Source organism: Sinohyriopsis cumingii, chromosome 18 (assembly GCF_028554795.1).
Source record: "Sinohyriopsis cumingii isolate HCF-2022 chromosome 18, ASM2855479v2, whole genome shotgun sequence".
NCBI lineage: Eukaryota > Metazoa > Mollusca > Bivalvia > Unionida > Unionidae > Sinohyriopsis > Sinohyriopsis cumingii.
The window spans coordinates 57,144,450-57,167,040 of NC_142978.1; the positions used below are offsets into that span (position 1 = coordinate 57,144,450).

The 22,591-nt window shown below is 34.4% G+C and overlaps 1 protein-coding gene across 1 annotated transcript in view; it reads right to left on the reverse strand.

Annotated features, from left to right (window-relative positions):
• Positions 1-22,591, reverse strand: part of LOC149776720 (SCO-spondin-like) — a 106,012-nt gene that overhangs the window by 22,839 nt on the left and 60,582 nt on the right. The window contains exons 21-29 of the mRNA XM_089941248.1: positions 21,968-22,318; positions 20,452-20,660; positions 18,290-18,432; positions 17,032-17,144; positions 14,236-14,385; positions 12,485-12,578; positions 9,248-9,408; positions 8,673-8,789; positions 4,526-4,645 (exon numbers count right to left, since the gene is read on the reverse strand). Of these exons, the coding sequence (XP_089797374.1) occupies positions 4,526-4,645; positions 8,673-8,789; positions 9,248-9,408; positions 12,485-12,578; positions 14,236-14,385; positions 17,032-17,144; positions 18,290-18,432; positions 20,452-20,660; positions 21,968-22,318 (1,458 nt within the window). The remainder of the gene's footprint in view (positions 1-4,525; positions 4,646-8,672; positions 8,790-9,247; positions 9,409-12,484; positions 12,579-14,235; positions 14,386-17,031; positions 17,145-18,289; positions 18,433-20,451; positions 20,661-21,967; positions 22,319-22,591) is intronic.

The following is a 22,591-nucleotide window of genomic DNA, read 5'->3' on the forward strand; positions in this document are numbered from 1 at the left end:
ATTTTCAGATATAAAGTAATATTCTTGTAACTATAGATCAAGCTCAGGTGACATTTTCAGATGTAAACTCTAACACCCTTGAAACTACAGATCAAAATCGGGTGACATTTTCAGATTTCAATTCTAATATCCTTGAAACTGTAGGTCAAAATCAGGGTGACATTTTCAGATTCTGCATAAATCAGATCACAAAACAACTGAGAAGGATCTGACTCATGACACTCAGGTTCGACTTTGGAGCAGTGCACAGGTTGCAACATCAGATAATAAGCAAGATGCAGAATACAAGGAAACTTCAATCTACACACTAGATCTGTGAAACAAAACGAATTATTTTATCACCCAAATTATCAAAGAAGAGTATCATGAAGCCAAAGTCATAACATCAACAAACAAAACTTGCAAGACAACCTAACAAAGAGAGAGAAAGAAATCTGTGCAATTGTCCTAGACAACTCAATTTGATGGAATCTCATTGTGACATTTCAATTTAAATGGTTAGTCAAAGCAGTGCTCTTATGGGATAAGATCTATATTTTGTACATGATATAGCCTTATATTCGACATAAATGGTGTATATTTGTATATATATATATATATATATATATATATATATATATATATGTGTGTGTGTATGTGTTTACAGTGTACAGCCTGCCAGACTGTACATTAATATGTTCAATACAATGTTTCTAGAGGTCATCTCAAAACAATCTATAGGATGTATATCTAAGTAGGGAGATCAGTGGAATGAGTGAATGAATAAAAGTGTTCACCATAATAGCATGTGCACTAAATATTGACATGCCTTACTAACCTCACCTTATTCTCCTTTCTCTAAATGCACTCTATCAGAAGTGTTCATAAAGAACAAATGTGAAACTCACTTTAGTATGTAGTAATACTTAAAGAATAAAAATGTTATACTTATGTATTTCTTTCACAAGAAATATAAGCTAGTTATTACACTGAAGTCTTAGTTCTGGTAAAGACTGTAATTAATTTATAACCATGGATGATACTTGCATATCTGCATCGCATACAAATTCTGTGAAGTTTATAATGTCTCTATTTTAATTCTTGTTTGTATTTGTACTTGAATACTTGCTTTATATGTTACAGATTTTGATTTTTAATGTAGCTTTGACACAATTTTTCAGTCATATCGCTACAATATCAGCAGTGAGACAGTTTATAGTAATGTCTAGCACTGAGGCATCATGCCACAGACATGTATCATGATGTCCCACCCAGTCACATTATCCTGACACCAGGTCAACCAGTCCTAACACTAACCTCTTAATGCAGAGCGTCAAGCGAGGCAGCTGTTAGTACCATTTTTATAAGTCTTTAGCATGACTCGGCCAGGGATCAAACCTATGACCTACTGCATCTGAGATAGATGCTCTAACCACTAGGCCACCGGAGTGGTTCCTATCCTACATCAGTGAATATTGACTAGTGAAAGAATCATTATTATTCAATTACTTGGTCTAAAATGAAATTCCAAAACTTTACAAAGTATAGGGACTATGTACTCTGTGAAAATTGATGCAAATTCGACAGCAACTAAGATTTAGCATTTTGACTGCAGCTAGCAACAATTTACCAGAAGCAATTTTCAGCCAAGCTCATTATTGTCTTTCCAATTCCTAGCTTTTTGTATATCATCTCTCAAGGTAATAAAATATTTTATATTTTATTTTTCCCTGCTCTTATTACATCATTTCTTGAAGTTAAAAAGTTGCTCTTTTCTTGCTTTTCTTACATATCTTATAGCAATAACATATCTCCAAGAATAATAATATATCTCTTTCTCTGCTTTTATTACACTATATCTCATAGTAAAAAAAAAATTGATTCCCTGCTTCTGTTATTTCATCACTCATTATAACTAAAATATATTTTCCCTGCTTTGCTACATCATCTTTTAGTAATAAAAAATGTCCTTCCATGCTTTTATTAACATCATCTCTTTTAGCAATAAAATATATCCCTGCTTTTATCATATCTCTCATTAACTATCTCCTTCTATTTTATTAAATCTCTTATAGCAGTAAAATATCTCTTCATATTTGTATTCTATCATCTCTTATGTTAATAAATATCTTGAGCCCAATTGGTCCTCAAAACATGGTATCTTACCTGCATCTACGCGTTAATCAGTGGCAGTTTTAGGGCTAAACAGGCCCAATGCAAAATGTGAACCATGGGCCACCAAAATATTATTTCTGTATTACTGAAGAAATTCTCTTGAACATTTATAGCAAAATATGTTTGTTTTCAAAATCAAATATTTTAATAATGTGCTTTATTAATAGTCTATTTTAGACAAAATACAAAATTTGTGGTCCTTCTAGCTCGCAAACCTAGTGTGATTAGACCTTTCACACCGTTCTAAGACCACTACTGATGTTAATGCACCACTCACCTGTCTTAATACATCATTCACAAGTATCTCTGTGTCAATATATCACTCACCAGAATCTCATGCCTAGAGAGTATTGGGGTTTTATTGAGACTCAAAATGTCTGTTCTTAGATCCCAAGGGGAACCAGAGCATGTTACTAAAAATATGATGTCCAACTGAGAATAAGTTATATTTTCATATAAGCCTATTAAAAATGATTGGAAACTCAAATCTGAATAAAATCAATTAACTTTTAGTTTAGTTAAAAGCATTTAAAGTGCTAAGAAAAGATATAACTGGTAGACTTGTCAAATGTCAATGCCATACAAATATACGTGCAAACACTCACAAAATCACAATCAAATTGATATTAACTAAAACTATACATATTGATTCTATCTTTAGAACCACTGAATGGCAAAACAAGTTTAGTTTGATGCAGTCTTTATCATTTTCAATATTTCAATAGGGTGTTTGAAGATAATGCATGTGCCAATAATGTTCTTTTCTGCCCTCTCTAAAGGCTGGATGGTATTGCTGTACAAACTCCTCTGCTAGATATCTGAGTGAAGCCAGGTCAGAACAGAGTTGTTCATTGCAGCCATAATGTTCGCATTGTTAGAATTGTATCTGATGCAGTTTGATCACAATATATGCTTCACTCTATAGAACAATGAAGCAATGTCACTTAGTTGAGACCATTTCATTGGGGAAGGGAGAGAAGATAACATTTTCAAGTTTAATGGGGAGGGCTTTACAGGCAAAACAGCAGTAATAAACATCTCTCTCCATTATGGGTGTTAACACTTTATCAACACAAATCCACTGTGCAAATATGAGCATGTCCTTATTGTTGTCTTTCATTTAATCTATGTCATGGCTAAAATCATCCTGAAAATCACATGTTAATTAACAGTTAGTATTTTAGTGAGATTTAGATAACAAATAATAATATAAGGTTCAATTGAGCATTATGAATATGCTAAATTCACAATTTCAACGGGTGTTGATATTTGCAGTATCTGCAAAGAATTAAATGCTTCTTCTTGCTGTTGTGCTGGACAAAGTAAAACACCATCAAACTGAAGTTTCTAAATTTGTTTTCACTAGACTTCCAGAATCACACTCTTCAAAACTTAATCTCAATTTAACACTAATCCAGCAAATTAAATAATCATGTTTTGCATTTTTATAATGAATAAACTTCCATCTTCAAAGAAACATTGCAGCTGATCACGTTTTAATAAAGTGGGCTTCAACTTTCTCATTAATGCATTGATATGTAATAAAATCTGTTCTTCAACATCTCTCATTGATGTACTTTACTTCAGACTCATTGGGTTGTTCTTCTTTGTTTACTTTACCTATGCAAAATAGCCAAATGGACTCACCCATAGTAGAATTAAATGTGAAACATCACCCCAGCTAATTAATTCATCTCTGAAAGACGGTTGTTTATCAATGACTGCCTTAACCTTTAATTGCCCTGTATCAGCAGCATGCCCTGAGGGTAGGTTTAGCTGAGCTTTGAGTACACACATTCTACAGATTACATCCATATATCGCAGTGGTCAAGAAATATAGCTTTTTTTGTTGTTGCTAATACATTTTGTTGGTAAGATTCCTGAAAATCATGTTTTTCAAAGGACAACCATGCTGGATGGGTTCGGGTGTCCAAAATCATGGTCTTAGCGTGACACTGCATGTTATGGCAGGTATAGAATCTGTTTAAGAAAACTTTAAAAAGAATGATAACAGCATCACTGACAGAAGTCATATGTATGTTTTAACATGCTGACCAGTGATACAATAAAATATTCTCAACCACTGAGAAAAGGCTAACTTTTTATAATTCTGTTGTTGTTGTTGTTGTTCTAGGTTTTAACTCCATTTTTCAGCTCAAGATAGGCTATACATGGCGACCAGTATAACTGGTGGAGGAAGAACCCTGGGAAGAACCACCAACCCACGAGAAGCTACTGGTAGGCCTTCCCATGTACATACGCTAGCCGAGCCTTGGACTATAATTCTGTAAGACTTAAATTAAAAGAAAACTTTTTAGAACATCCATGCTAATTAAAGCTTTCTCAAATTCTGATTTATGTATTCACATACCACAACGATGCTCATCCGAGAAATCCATTGGACCACAATCATACTCCCCATCGCAGACGTAACTGTCATCAATACATCGTCCAGATTCACAGGCATATTCCTCATTAGAGCACGTTGTAACTGGAATATGTCATAAATTATTCAAAATATTTGATTATTCTGACACTATGAATAGTTGATTTCCTTAGTGATCTCTGTAATAGTCAACAATATTGCACTATGAATGAGCAGACGGGACATTTATCTATGCTAAAATGCCACGTGCCACCCTATATTTATATCCTCAATTTGATTCAAGATTGTGGAGTTTTACAACACTCAACGCTGCAGTTTTACATCTAAAGTGCATGTAGGATACTTTATATTACTCAGGTGTGAAAACTACCATAGATAATGTTATAGCACTCAGTATCTATCTGGCTATTCATTTTAATAAAAATAGGAAAACTATGATGTTCTTGTGATGGCAACAAATATGGGCAGCAAATTATCACAGTTCTGCAGGCTTATGATAGTCATCTCCAAGTTTATATAATTAAAAATTTTCATTTCTGGCATAACATTTTTTTTCTCATTTACATTGTACCAGTTTACTAATGGTGTTCGTGGTCAACACATCTCAGTGCCAAAACAGTAATGTCATTAAAATAAATGCCATCCACATATTATGTTAAATAACAACCTCCTAGACGAAGAATAATAGCTAAATGTAATTAGCAAAATTTTAACAACATATTTATAGAAAAATACACTAAATTTTAAGTCACGCAAAAAAGCTCAATATACAGCATTATAATGATAACATTCAAGTTGCCAATAATTCTTTGTTATTACATCTTCAATCTTAGAATAATCCAGAATTTTACCACTAAATCCCAAAATCAGGAAAATGATGTTGTTTTCTGATTCTGTATGAACATACTCTCAAATGAGTCTGGTACTAAGTTTTCCTCAAAGCTATTTAGTTACAACTGAACAAGCATGTTTAACGAGCCTTGCCTCACTTGACATACAAATGGAAATAGTAGCATTCTCTTTAATAAATCTATATTTGCAACAATTTATTCAATCCGGCTGTAAATAACTCTCAAAGTAACTGTCATTCCCACGCCCAGTCCCCTTTGGAGCCTCTCACAATGTACTGTAACAGTGTGTGTGTGTGTGTGATATTTGGATTTTTAACATAGCTTTAAAACACTGTCCGTCATATCGCTACAATGTCTGAAGTGAGACAGTTTATAGTGATGTCTAGCACTGGGGCATCATGCCGCAGACATGTAGTATGATGTCCCACTCAGTCACATTATCCTGAGACCAGGCCGACCAGTCCTAATACTAACCTCTTAATGCTGAGCACCAAGTGAAGCAGCTGTTACTACCATTTTTGTAAGTCTTTGGTGTGACTCGGCCAGGGATCGAACCCATGACCTCCTGCATCTGAGGCAGATGCTCTAACCACTAGGCCACCAAAGCGGTCTACTGTAACAGAACGTAACCATCTAAATAATTCTTTCATTCCCATGCCAAGTCCATATTTGAGCTTCTCATAATGTCCCACCAGAAAGAGTTCCAACACTATCAGTCGAGCATCAGATATAAACTTTCCTATTTATTCTGCCAGTGATACCTTCACTGATGCAAATTTTGAAAATTGCACAATAGCTGTAAATCACAGATATGGGTATACTGCCCCCAAGCATTGAAGACCTTGTGATAACAGTGACAGCAGTACAAATGGGTGACACTTTTGTTCAAAATACTGACATTCATGTGCATATCAGCTGCTCAAGACAATGAAATTCAGTTTAAAAGTAAAGATGAAGTTCATATAAGATAGGTTGAAATCATCCATATCTGTTTCTCAGTTACATTTTGGGCCTATACTAATTCATCTGAAAACTGAATGGTATGTAACAAAATTATCATTATCATAGTAATGTGATCTTGATTGCAAGATCATGTCTTGATGTCATCTTCAGAAAATCCAGATCCTAACTGAATGCTTCTCATCCCATAATGTTCTGGATATTCTGATGATGACAACTTGAAAAATCTAGCAATCAAGATCACATTACTATATATATATATATATATATATATATATATATATATATATATATATATATATATATATATATATAATTAAAACTATTGCTTTTTTCTGTTAGATGCTTTTTATTCTTCTTTATACCTGTTATTTTATGTCAGTATTTTATAGACTCTGAGGTGTAATGTTCAGGATCTTAAGCTTTTATGTGAGAAGTCAGTACTTGAATAAAATATAGTTTAAAGTGTTTCATTTCAGCCTTTCGTTTATATCATGGTTATATATTATTGTGATAATGCTGGTGTTAGGAAATGCTAACATTTTTCATCAGTTTAACTGACCGATGATTTATTAATAATTGGTTAACTTGTCCACATTATGTCTGATCTACTAATTGTTGAGTTTGTTCACATAACTGTATTATTAACTAGTTAACCAGCTGACACCATGTCTTAACAAAACCTGATTAATTTGTTAATGTGTTTTGACCATTAGGTGATTATCTTGTCCACATAATGTCTTCATTAATAAGTGATCAAACTGTCCACATGATGTCTTCATTAATAAGTGATCAAACTGTCCACATGATGTCTTCATTAATAAGTGACCAAACTGTCCACATGATGTCTTACCAAATCAATAATTAACAACAATTCCAGGATAATATAATCCAATGTGCATTTTCTACTTCCACTGAACGGTCCAAACAATGTGCATTTTCTACTTCCACTGAACAGTCCAAACAATGTGCATTTTCTACTTCCACTGAACGGTCCAAACAATGTGCATTTTCTACTTCCACTGAACGGTCCAAACAATATGCATTTTCTACTTCCACTGAACGGTCCAAACAATGTGCATTTTCTACTTCCACTGAACAGTCCAAACAATATGCATTTTCTACTTCCACTGAACAGTCCAAACAATGTGCATTTTCTACTTCCACTGAACGGTCCAAACAATGTGCATTTTCTACTTCCACTGAACGGTCCAAACAATGTGCATTTTCTACTTCCACTGAACAGTCCAAACAAATCTTTTTCCTCTCAAACAATATCTAAGTAGATCAAAAAACACATCTGCAGACTTAAAACAGGAACACAAGAAATGAGGATGACTCCATTATTGGATTGCTCAGTTCCTCCTTGTGTAAACTCTATTATGACTATACTTCACAATATACCCTATGGGGCAGATCAGGCTACTCAGTTTATTTCAAAACCTGTCTATTCATGTGACCTAGCCCAACCAATGGGAAGTTAATTCTCCTTGAACCAACCAAATCCCATCAGCCAATGAGAAATTAATCCAAAGATGTCATTAGGTCTTATTATTAAGACTGAATGAGTAATATTTAAGCATTTATTTATAGATCCTGTGTAAATTTACACTCTTAACAGACCTAGTCAAATAAGCAAAATTTAACTAAAGATATTCTAAGCAATTTACATCCATGAATAAAAATTAAAAAAGCTAGATAAAAATCATGTACTATGTGGTACAAATATATAGATATACATAAGAATTACATATACTGAAAATGATTGACTGGCTACTCCAAAATAGTGATTATGGGGAAAATGCTAATGAATCCCCCCCCAAAATTAATTAAGCTATACGTGAAGCGATGATACACAAAAACATTTTCACAAGGAACTGATCTTTCAAAACAAAAATCCTGCCGATTTCCCAGCTATAAATACTCTCAGGAATAAGGTATCCTTTCATGGACCTACATGAGTCTAAAATGTTAAATGCATCCTTCAATCTATGTGGATTTCATTTTGTGTAAAGTATCAAAGAAGTAGTCGACTATTACAGTATGGGGGAAGGGATTGTTAAATTTGCAAATCACATACAGTAAAATAACAATCTGACATGCCCATATAAGTTTACACATATCCTGCCATGAGATTCATAGATGTAACTACTTTTATTTGTGCGCATACGACTGTACCCTACATTTTTTCTGCAATAAAAAAGTCTTCCAATTCTCTCTAATGTATCCAGTGTGAGACTTGCCTAACTACTGTGTATGAACAAAAATGTTAGTTTATTGGAATTTTGATCTAAATTGGTGAATGTAGATCAAACACTCACCACAATTCCATTCATCCGATCCATCTGCACAGTCTTCTTCCCCATCACAAATAGTGGCATTAGGTTTACATTCCCCTGTACTTCCACACAGGTACATGTTAGGTGAGCATGTGTATGCTGAAATATGAGTACAGATATTCATCAGTAAAAATTAATTGTTCTATGACTGGCTCTATCAAGAATTCTTTGACACAAACTGCAAAACATTTACATGTAAAGTTCATGGATTTAAACTCAAATACTAAAACAAAAGACAAAGAAAAAAGTTTGATTTTGTGCAATATTTATGTCATCAATTCTTTATCCTGAAAGCAGTCATTATGGTTGTATACTCAATGTTCATGCACACAAATAATTGACAGGCACACATGCAGACTGAAAGACATGAATGAGATTCTCTAACTATACAAAGTGAATATATTGGGGAATATTCATAACCTAAACAACAGTAATGTAAGCATATAATTTTATAATATTAAGAAAATACATCATCTACAAAGTACATAAACTATTTCACTTGGGATTTCTTGCACATTTCATTTACTGTAAAATTATGTGAAGTAGAGAGAACATACTGCAATTGTTCTCATCCGAGCCATCTGGACAATGTATGTGGCCATCACAGGTCATGTTCACTGATATGCAGTCTCTAGTTTCAATGCACATGAATTCCGTATATGTGCATGGAATACAATCTGTGCTGTTAGTACATGACCACTGACCAGATGTGCATGTGCTGTATGGAAAGAGAAAAATACAATGAAAATGGTACACATAGCATTTTATTATTTGACAATGATCTGAAAACAAACATTAGGTGTTATAGTCCATTTTGTAGATATAGGTATGCAAAGTGGAAAAGTCCATTTTGAACATGTAGGTACACAGCGAAATAGTCCAATTTGTAGATAGAGGTACAAAGGTGGAATAGTTCATTTTGTAAATATAGGTACAAACAGTGGGAAAAAATCCATTTTGGAGATATAAGTACAAAGAGGAAATGTCCATTTTGTAGATATTGGAACACACCGAGTTTCAATGTTTTCTACACTCAGTCTTGCTGAATTCACCTCTCTGCATACCCATTAACATAGTCTGATCATCAGTTACAATGCTCACCTCTATTTATAATATTCTCCAACAATGTCTGTAAACACGAATATACAGAAAATTCAGGCTAATGGCCTCCTTCGTAACTAAGGACTATTTTGCAATCTCTGATTATTATATTCATACATTTAATCATTTTAAAATTTAAAATTGTTACTTTTAATTGCTACTACATAGTCAGAATTATCTTTACATGCTGTAAAATCATGGACCTATCAACCCATCCAACTACCTACCTACTGTGATAAGGTAAAAACAAGATAAAAGATTTTAAAAACATTCTGTTTTCAAGGTGGTAACAAAGTAGAGGTACCATAATGGACTGATAAAATCCAGAGATTAATGTTGTTTTGCATTGATTTGCTTTAAACCATTGTTCATAATATTTGTTAGAGATGCTATTATCAGTGTCCACCACTTGAAGGCAGATTTTACTGGATGAACATCACAGGTTTTGAGTGGCCCTGGAGTGACTGCCAGCTGGATAAAGGCCATGTATCAGTAATGACCTTGATCAGCCACTATAGTGAGTTCTCTCATTAAAAGCATGCAGTCCACTGTCTAATTCCTATAGACATTCACATGTACATTACACTTAATTTGCTCGGAGGGTAACATATCACATTATACACTGTACAGTTATTAATATGGATCCCATGAATAAAGAGATATATATTTCCAACTGCTTTGATCATAATAAGCCTTCAGAGCATGCTAAGATGAATATTGGTAAAGCCTGGAGGAATCATCTATGTGGTCATAAACGCATATACCTTGCCCATGTTAGTAAAGCATAAAATGTAGGTCACAATGACCTTGTTTAAAGGGCATAGTAGTAACAACAGACATAATTTTGGTCTCCCATAAAAATGCTGAAAAAATTTTAAAGGGTGTTTGGGGGTCCTCCCCCAATGGGGTCTCAAGGGGCAGTGCTCCTGGTGATACTTATGATCATAAAATAAACCAAACTAATCATATGAAAAACTAATAAACTTACCAAAAATGTTCAACTTGACTTCAGTAATTTCACAATATTTATTGTTACATGAATTTGTTCTCCAACAATACTGATGCTGAAGTTATTTCATGTGCATTAAGTCACAATAATTTGTCAAGTTTTGCAGCAAATATATAATACTTCTCTCTTTTCATAACAAATCTGTAAAATAAACACCCAGGTACATCAACTATATACAAACAATAACATACATTCACTTGTCTTTTTCTCCAATGGACATAACCTGTTGATAAAATTGAGCTCTTTTTGCAGCTTTGGCAAAGATTTCTTCAGCCTTCCTTTTTGGCTCAATGTGCAATCATTTCTTTTCCTTCTCAATGAGAGCATTTTTCCTTTTAAGCTGGTGCTTGTATTGGCGACATGCAATGTGCAAATCCTGAAAGATGGCTACATCTGTTCTCTCATGCAAGAAATATTTCTTCTTATAGTAATTACTTGCACTTTTTCCAGATGCTTTCTGAGCTTCAATTTTTCCGTATGCAGCTTCTTTTGCAGGTGCTATTCCAAACTCTTCCAACCACGATTAAAGTAATTCAGATCTTTCTTCAAGAGGTCACAAAATGCCAATCCTCTAGCGTTCAGTTTTCTTATAAACTGACCAACTAAATTTCCGTCAACTTTTCGCTCCAGCCATTCCAATTTCCATACCTTTATCTGAACTTTTTGTGTCATGGTCTCTCTCAACAACTTGGGACACCATGTTTTGCAAGCATGCTTCTTTTTTCCATTGCCACCAGTTTCTATTACACGAAGATTCACTGCACGAATTTAAACCTTTGACCAATCAGAATACTCTTTACTAGAGTAGTGTTCTAACTAATATATGTAATGAATAATTTAAAAGGGTCTTTGTGAAATGTGACTGGACAGACTGTTTTTTAAAAACCGGATCAGAGATGATAAAAAAAAAATGGACTATATCAAGAAAAATCTGATTCAAGTAAAGGAGAAAAGCAGAATTATGCTTTAAAACAGAGAAAAATCATGTCTGTAACAGAGTGTGTGTGATGTGATTTGGATTTTTAACATAGCTGTAACAATTTTTCAGTCATATCTCTATGATGTCTGCAATGTGGCAGTTTATAGTGATGTCTAGCACTGGGGCATCATGCCACAGACATGTAACATGATGTCCCACCCAATCACATTATCCTGGCACCAGGCCAACCAGTCCTAACACTAACCTCTTAATGCTGAGCGCCAAGCGAGGCAGCTATTAGTACCATTTTTATAAGTCTTTGGTATGACTTGACCGAGGATTGAACCCACGACCTCCCGCATCCAAGGCAGATGCTCTAACCACTAGGCCACCGGAGTGGGTGTGTCTGCAACAGAGATGCATCCAGTCATAATATCATGACTGAAATATAAACAATGAACCATGAAATATAGATTAAAAGTATCTAGATCTAAATAGTTGTCCCCATGAAATTGTCTACTTGCTGCATATACTTGATTATAAGCAGAGCCCAACAGCAATCCACATAATCACAGATTTGCACTCACATTGTGCAATGACAGATCAGGTTCTATGTTGTTTGCACATCTCAACTTTCAAGCAAGTGTATATGGTACCAGAGACACACCAAAGCAGGCAATCGATCCATACTGGACTGGGAATGAAGATAACTCAAAATCCACTGAATTTGAATCCATTTCATGAACTACATAGTATAGAGCTTACCAATTTTTACAGTTGTATGAAACTGTGGTTCCAGGCATGTATTGTATACCATCCTTGTAACATGGGCAATTATCAGCAGGGACACATCCTTTTCCTGCAATATGAAATTAGCTGATCAACAAATTGGTGATTAATGACACATCAAAACATGGAAGAAAATTTTGTGCTGATGCAATGGGAGTAAAGTAGCTTGACCAAAGACAGACCACAGCAGTCGATCCATGCAGGTCTGGGTATGATGCATATTCATAATACACTGATCAGAACTATACTGTACTGATTTTGAATCCAGCTTGTTAACGACTGACTTAATGTAGTTCTTCAACACAACCAAACACAGTGAATAATTCAGAGTCCACATATCAGTCAAATGTTTTTGGTAAAGAGATTTTATCCCCTGCCAGAATATGGTAGTTTTACAAATACCGATAAGTACTGAGTGGTTAAAAGTTTTCAAATGTTTTAAAACTGCCATAAAAAGCATTAATTTTACTAAACGTTTGAAATAATATAACTGAAGTATAAATCCTTATTAAATTTTACGAAAATAATAAAATTTTGTCCAAGTTCAAGTAAGCAAAGTTGTTGTAGAACATTATTATTAAAAATGACAACGGCATGAAAATTAATTTACTATATGTATAAAGGTACACAATCTATCTTCCTATTTTTACAGATGAAATGCAAAATAAATATATTTATATCTATAACCAATCTACTACATGGTGTAATTATATGCTCATGACTAGGCCACAAATGTATCGACTTTCACATTTTCTAGCTCAAGTCATTAGTTTCAAGTGAGAATCTGTTTCACTGACAGAAAACTGAAGGCATAAATTATATTTCAATTGCCATAAAAGCTGACAGAAGCAATGAATTGACAACTGTATCCAAAATAATAAAGCATTCAACGGCTCGAAAAGAGGGTGCTGAGTGAATAAATAAAAGCAATGTTAGCTCTGTTTTCCCTATGGGCTTTAAAGAGGGATGGTAGTGAGAGAGAAGTGTGAGTTTTTAACAACGATCACTGAAAGAATTTGACAGTACTGTCTGAAAGAATTTATTCTTTTTATGTGCTTAATTTTGAAATCAAAAATTATTATTTCACCTGAAACACCCTCTTGTGTGAACCCCAATATTTCACGACAATTTAAGGAATCTTACAGCTTACTAGTTGTGTTAATGAAAGGACAGTTAACAAACAATCATCATCCTATGAGCTCTACTAACTCATGGCTAAAAAAACTCAAATTAATGTCTTCCCCAACAGCCCAGTACTAAATGACAAAGTCATGTGTATTTGGATGAAATGACAGATACTGAAGTGATTATTTCACCTGAAACACCCTCTTGTGTGAATCCCAATATTTCACGACAATTTAAGGAATCTAAAACTATATTATTACTAACTTTATGAGCCTAAAAATAATGCCAATTTTATGACAACTGTTTTTTTCAGATCATATATGTTATATCATCACAGTTGATTTCAAGATCAACTTTTAGAAACAAATCTAATCAAGACAAGAGTCCCTCAAAGGGACTAATGCTCTAATGGCTGAAATTTCAATCAATCCAAGATAAGCTTGTTTCTTCTTTATATCTGCCGAGTCATGTTATTGTTAGTAACTCCAACATACCAAACCAAGGTGGGTATAACAGCAATGAGTGTGACCATACAAAAAATCATTCATTGACTCCAAAACTATGAAGTTTTCTACATATAATATTTAAGACTGAATAATTACCTTCTTGAACATATCCATCTGGACAGAAACATCCCTCCACAGGATATGTGGCCTTACAGTAGGATTGTGGCTCTTCACCAATATTCTGGCAGGTCTGTGGGCATGGGTTTCCACATGCCTGGTATTCCAAGCCAAACTCACACTGGATGGCTGTATATTGAAAAATACATGTGCAAATTAAGAATTTTAACACCAATAATTAGGCCATATTTACTGGACATACTTGCACAATTTACATCAAGAACAGATAGTACTCTGCATGTTAAACGCAGCATCTGAACAAGTTCAACCAAAAAGCCAAGCAAGTTAAAATCAGATCACCACAGTCCAGCATGGAGATCTGATGGACATCAATAAGTGGTCATTTTTTGTTGACCTTGTTGTTTACCAATCAAATCACAATTTTCAAATTTCTGAAAGTAAGAAATGTCATTCTGAACATATATTTACTAACAGTAAATCTCCGTAACATGAATTTGGAGAGCTTTATCTAACAGGATACTAAAAATAAGTGGACTGGATATTCCAATGGTAGACAAAACATAAACATGTTGGTATATGTCATATCTCCATGTATAGAATTGCATACCTAGCTTCTCCCGCTAACATGCACTCAACAGTTAATTAGGTCAAGAAATGAACTCAATAGTAATTACAAATCCATATTTGTACTAACCATAGTAATAATCATAAATGCAAACCTTATCATCATTAGTGTGTCATCATCCCATGATGGATTTTTTCTGTATATAGCAATCTCATAAGTTTATATTTATTTTTTTTCCTCTGTGGAAGAAAACCCAACAAGGAAAAATGATGAGATCTAAGCATATGACTATAACGGTGCGTATCAAAAGTACACAAAATGTCAAATTATATATGTACATCTCAGAATATATTCTGATATAAGTATCTTCATGATCTAATTTTTAATATGTTAGAGTATGTATGCATGCATATATGTATGTATGTATGTATGTATGTATGTATTAGCATGTAAAGGCACCTAAGAACAATGGCTATATGATGCCAGCCAAAAGTAATGTTGCAAAGTTGTGAAAATGAAATGTACAAAAAAGAGATAAACCCTTCCAAATCCAATATAAAGGCAACAATATAACAATTCAGTAAATTTACATCAACTAAATATAAAGGTAAAGCTATAAAATCCTTTAAATATATGTGAAAGTTGCAATATAAAATGCATTCACACAAAAACTACAAGACTCTCTCAGGTGGCACATTACTGAAAAGGTTCTTCACCAAATTCACATTGAAAAAAGCTTTTGACTCACTGGTTGGAAGTTTATACACTCAACAGATACTTGTTCTACTCCCAGGAGAGTCATGGCATGCACTGTGATAGAGGTTAACCCTTCTGGAGGTATACAAGAGTCAGATATTATGTCCAACATGAAACCAACACAGAACCTCATCTATGATCTGTTTTATATGATGGATGCCACTCTGCCATGATAGATTTGAAGTTCTTAGGTTTGACTGTGAAGTTTTATTCCATATGGTACAATAGAACAGGGATATCTATAGACCAAATCCTTTTGATTACTCTGATCACATCTGACATAGTGTGAACTTTTATTTGGGCAGTACTCATTTTTGTGGATGTAATAGTTTCTACAAACCACAAATTTTAAGACCTAAGCAACATTAATTTTCTGTGGAAACAATACATCCTCTTTCCCGAACCCTCAAACTATTTTCACAACAAGCACAAATATGAATAAACATCATAATTCTTTTGCATGTATAGTTACAACCAATTTGGTCTGCTGTTTTACAGTACAGCACTATTTGAGAGTTTGTACAATCCAATATGGCTGTTAAAGCCTCGATTTTGAATGAACCAATGATATTTAGAACTCTATCGCTAGATATATGTGATATGGTTCTATCAGAATGGAACCAAGTGCCAGTTCTAAACAGAAAATTGTAAGGATATATTTAATTTTGCTTATTTTTATTTTAAAAACAAGCCAGAAAAACATACACATGTATTCAGGTCCAAAACACAGGACAAATACAGGAAAAATATTTGACAGCTATAGATACTGTGCACCGGTATAATTTCAAAGTATACCTTCAAGGACATCATGAAAGTATTATAGTGAGGGAGAAATGTACTCCAGCACTATGCCAGCTTACCTGTATCACAGTACAATTTTAAGGACTTCTGATAGTATTATAGTAAGGAAGAAATGTACCCAAGCATCATGCCAGCTTGTCTCTATCACAGTACAAATTGTAAGGACCTCTGACAGTATTATAGTGATGGATAACTGTACCCCAGCAGACTGTCAACTTGCCTCAATCACAGTACAATTTTAAGGACCTCAGGAAGTATTATGTACGTGTGATTTAGATTTTTCATGTAATTTTAACAATTTTCCAGTCATACTGCTACAGTGTCTGCAGTATGGCAGTTAAAGTGATGTCTAGCACTGAGGCATCATGCCACAGACATGTAGCATGATGTCCCACCCAGTCACATTATCCTGACACCAGGCCAACCAGTCCTCACACTAACCTCTTAATGCTGAGCGCCTAGCAAGGCAGCTGTTAGTACCATATTTAGAAGTCTTTTGTATGACTCGGCTGGGGTTTGAACCCATGACTTGCCACATCTGGGGCAGATGCTCTAACCAATAGGCCACTGCATCGGTTCAGGGAGTATTAAAGTGAGAGATAACTGTACCCCAGTATAATGCCAGTATGACTTATCAAGGTAGTTTTAATGAAATCTTGACAGTATTAAAGTGCAGGACAAATGTAACTTACGACATAAATGCTGGGTTCTCCATTTGATGCAAATCCCTTTCTGACTGCTGCAGTATTCTGCAAAGTGGGCAATGGCTGTGCAAAGACATTCACAATCACCTCCCCTGTCACAACTGGAATCATATAATACAAAAACATTCTCAATGTAGAGTGTGTTTAATCTTCATAAACTATATAAATGTTATTGTTAGAAGTTTTATCTCAGTTAAGTAATGACTGCATGATAGAAAATCTTACAGTATTTTTGCTTGCAGTGATAGATAGTTCTGACCTACTTTTATGGGTATAATGCTGTTTTAAATTTCATACTAGTGATTTAAAAAATGGGCAGGGTAGTTGTTGTTGTTGTTGTTGTTGTTGTGGGGTTTAACGCCATTTTTCAGCACGATAGGCTATACATGGCGGCCAGTATTAATGGTGGAGGAAGAACCCGGAAAACCCTGGAAAGAACCACCAACCCACGAGAAGCTACTGGCAAGCTTTCTCACATGCCCACATTGGCTGAATCTTAGACTCGAACCGCCGCAGACAGAGGTGAGATGGCAGTGATCCGTAACGAAGAGCGCTTTAGACCACTCGGCCACTCGGGGCCCGGGCAGGGTAGTAATAACATTGAATGATTGGTACTGTAAGACTAGTAATAACCTTGAAGGAATAGTAAGGGGAACTAGTAATACCCATGCAGAACTTACAGAGGGGAATAGCAATAACCCTGCAGAGCCAGGAGGCACTAGTGATAACCCTGCAGGACTAGTAGGGGACACTAGTAACAACCCTGGAAGGGAAACAGCAATAACCCTGCTGGAATAGTAGGGAGCACTGATAATAACTCCAGAGGACTAGATGTGAATAGCAATAACCCTACAGGACTAGTAGAGGGGAATAACTGGTGGAGGAAGAACCCTGGAAAACCCAGGGAAGAACCACTGACCCACGAGAAGCTACTGGCAGGCTTTCCCACGTAACCACGCTAGCCGAGCCTTGGACTCAAAACCACGTGGAACTAGTAATAACCCCGAAGGGCTAGTAGGGTGAACTGTTAATAACCCAACAGGACTAGTAGGGGGAACAAATAATAACTCTTTAGGACTAGCAGGAAGAACTAGTAATAACCCTGCAGGACTAGTAATAACCCTGCAGGACTAGTAATAAACCTGCAGGACACTTCATGTTTCATCTGAATTTCTCTTGTAAACAAGTTTGTGGAAAAAGTTGTTGGAATTACTTAAAAGTTTTAGAACCAGAATTAAGACCCTACCTGCAAGCATCAGACATGCATGATATGTAATACATATCAAGAACAGAATCTGTGACTTGTTGTACGCAATCTCCAAATATGCCAGTGTCATTCTTGATTACCGAACATTGTTCTTCAGCCCATGGTCTACGTATCTCCTTGCCCTAGAAAGGAAACATAGTCTGAGTGTTTCAAAGATAATTTTATGTTCCATATCCACACACTGTAAGATATTTAGTCATTTTAATGCAACATTTCAGTTACTTAGTTTATAATATTGTTCATAAACATATACTGACTAAAAAAAAGTTCTCTACATAGTTAAGTTTGGGATATTTTTCTCCATAATTTGCAAGCATGAATCTTTGATACAACTCTGAGACTAAAGTCACATGAATTCTAATACAACTCTATGACTAAGGTAATATGAATTCCTTTACAACTTTACGACTATGGTCAAATAGATTACTATACAACTCTATGACTAAGATCACATCAATTCCTACTATACAACTCTATGACTTAGGTTACATCAATTCCTATACAACTCAAAGAATAAGACCATGTCAATTCCTTTACAACTCTAAGACTAAGGTCACATCGATTCCTATACAACCCTTTGATTAAGGTCACATCAATTAATATACAACTCTATGACTAAGGTCATGTCTATTCCTATACAATTCTGTGATTAAGGTCACATCAATTCCTATACAACTCTATGACTAAGGTCACATCATTTCCTATACAACTCTATGATTAAGATTATATGAATTCCTACACAACTCAAGGTCTAAGATTATATGAATTCCTACACAACTCTATGATTAAGATTGTATGAATTCTTATAGAATTCTGTGACTACATTTATATGAATTCCTATACAACTCTATAACTAAAGTAACATCAGTACCTATACAACTCTATAACTAAAGTAACATCAGTACCTATACAACTCTATAACTAAAGTTACATCAGTACCTATACAACTCTATAACTAAAGTAACATCAGTACCTATACAACTCTATAACTAAAGTAACATCAGTACCTATACAACTCTATAACTAAAGTAACATCAGTACCTATACAACTCTATAACTAAAGTAACATCAGTACCTATACAATTCTATAACTAAAGTAACATCAGTACCTATACAATTCTATGACTAAGGTCATGTCAATTCGTATACAACTCTAAGGTTGTATAAATTATTATACAACTCTATGACTAAGGTCACATTAATAACAATACAACTCTGATTAAGGTTGTATGAAATCTGATACAACTCTGACTAAGGTTACATTAATTACAGTACAACTCTGAACAAGGTTATATGAATTCCAAAGTGATTCTGACAAAGGTTATATGAATTATATTTAACTATTCTATCACTGAACAGTATGACGTATGTGTAAAGTTCCTAGTAATTTTTCTAGTACTTTAAGACAATTATTAATAACAAGCCTGTGTTTATGAATGGACGGACAATAAAATGCATAATGGATGGTGGATTAATGACAGATAACCAGGTAGCACAAGAACTCAACTTGTATGTGACTAGTGGAGCTACAAACCACATCAAATTTTCATTGCAATCATGGCTAAATAACAATTTAACAGGTACCTTAATGATTTTTAAATGTTTCATATTTTTTAGATCATGTCTGCATTTAATTAATGTCAGTTTTATTACACTGTCCAAAAAACCCAACTATATACCATGCTGTTCTTGCACACACAAAAATCCAAGATATAAAAAAAAATTAAACCAATTTGCAAGGAAGACACTTTTTATGTTACAAGATCTTTAATCAGTAGGGCTACAAATATAACCATTTTGTTATTGTTGTCTAGGTTTTGCAACAGAACACTTTCTTTTCCATATTGAATTAGCAGATTGTAGGTAACTCATTTTTTAAAACACATGTTCACTTGTACAATTTTTTTTAAAATACTAGCACAAAGAGTGTCAAAAAGTACAGCCTAAAAAGTGTTTAACCTTTTTTAACTTTTAGAATTTTACAATAAGCTGTATAAACAAGAAAATCAGGAAATCTTTATTTATATTAAAAAGAGTTTACTAGCAGTATTGCTTATAATCTACTTAATATAAATCATTACTTTCCTGAAACTGATTTTAATATACCTAACTGCTGGTAAGAAATTAAGTTCCTTCATTACCTTGCATGGATCACTTGAAATTGTAGATGATATGTCAGTAACAATTGGACATGATTCTGGTGTCCTGAAGCTGTTGAAAAAGTCAGTGAGTGTGGAGGCAGATCCTTCACGTGAAATCAGGTCATTTTCCTTGTCTCCATCATAGTTACTACAGAGACCAGTAACTTTTCCACTCCACTGTATTCCCAAATGTATATACAGTCTGGTTCCTGTTACAATAAGACATACAATTTGTTTATAGCCTTAGGTGCACTGTGTAATGTAGCATGAATTACTTTCTTTTCAAAATTTGTATGGTTCTGGGAAAAGATGATATTTTGCCAGCAAATGAATTTACGCATAAATGCATTCACAACATTTATCCAACTTTCCAAGAACAGTTTGCCTTTTCTTATTGCAAAACATTAAACATGATGCTTGAACATTTCAAGTGTATCAATAAAAATATTGCTGATCACTGGATTGCAAGTATTTTTGAATTTCTCAAGATCCATGGTGACTTCTGTTTCACTGGCTAGGTAAGAAAATATTGCACAAAATCCATTGTGATTTCTGTTCCAAAATCCTACATGAGAAAACATTCAAATGTGTAATGTATTTGTACAATGTCAATTGTGAGCTGTTTTAGCTCGGAGTCATTCATTCTTCATAATAAAAAGAAAAGCAACATCCCCAAGTACAAAATATAACATAATATGTACAGTCAAGATTTACAAAATCAAGTTATATGAACACATTTTCCATATTTTTGAGAAAAGATATATATCACCTCTATTGTCATGAACATAATTGATAATTATTCCCTAAATAACAAAGCAACCTCAGGGCTTTAAATTCTTTTATGTTTTGTAAGCATATTTATGGTGTTTTATGTCTTGGTGGACTCCATGCCCAATAGCAAAATCACAATTACACAATTTGCAAAACACAAAGTTTTCTCCTTTACTAGATGGTTACACAAATCTAAACATGATGGCATAATTGTCCTTCCAGTTCTGTTTTCTTTTCCTTGCTGGATTAAATTATAAACCTCCTGCTTTCCTTTTCAAGATAACTAGAAGTTGACTATTACAAAGATGATATGCAGTAATAGCAGCAACCCCTTTGCATAATCCAATATAGCGGTTAAAGACTGGCAGGGTAACCTCAATTTTGAATGAACCAATCATATTTTAGAACTCTATATCTCTATATACATGTAATACATTTCTCTTAGAATTGAACTGGGTGCCCAGTCTAAACAAAAAATTGCAAGAGCATTTTTTGTTTTAATTTTTGTATACAAAAAATGGATTTTTAAACAGAAAAACATACACTTTGTAATCAGGTCCAAAATACAAAATAAATACAGGGAAAACAGGACACTTGGCAGCCATACAAAACCCATAATAATCAGGTTTAACATTAATCTAAAACAGAAGACAAAGAGTCAAACATGTACCTGAAACATATGATGTCACTAAATGGAACAATTAAATCTAACGGGCAAACCATGTAGCAATATATATACACCCACCTTCATCATACTGAATGGCTATTCCCAAGTCTGGTGCCACTACATTGATCCACATTCCAGAATTAAACAGCATCAAATTCTTTGTAAAGTACTCATTTCCGCTTGTCAAAGTTGTATTGCCAATAACAGTGTCTTTGCCCCTGACCAGTGAGATAGGACTGCCATTGATTTTAACAATAACGGATTTGGTGCAGATAAGACCACTGCTGTAGCAAGGGATGTTTCTGACAGTAATCTCCAGTGACTGATCAATACTCTGAACCATTGTATAATCACAAGCAGCAGCCTCAAATGAGAAGGTGTTCCCATCAAATGTCTGGTAATGAGTAGCTCCAGATGTCCAACAAGTGGCTGGAAGAAAATGGGGTAATAAGATTAAGTACAATGTACAAGAGAAGAGGTTACTGCCACTGTGACCATTGTCCCCTAGAGCCAGATACCAAAATGATAGGGTAGTAGGAATCAAGTGTATCCTTTATAAAGGAAGAAGCTGCCATCAATGTAACCATTTAGACATACACACACACCCCGCAAGCTACCAATAGCTGGGATAGAAGGTAGTGAGCGTAATATGTACAAGACAAGGAAATGTCAACAATGTGACCATTACTCTCTAATTCCAGC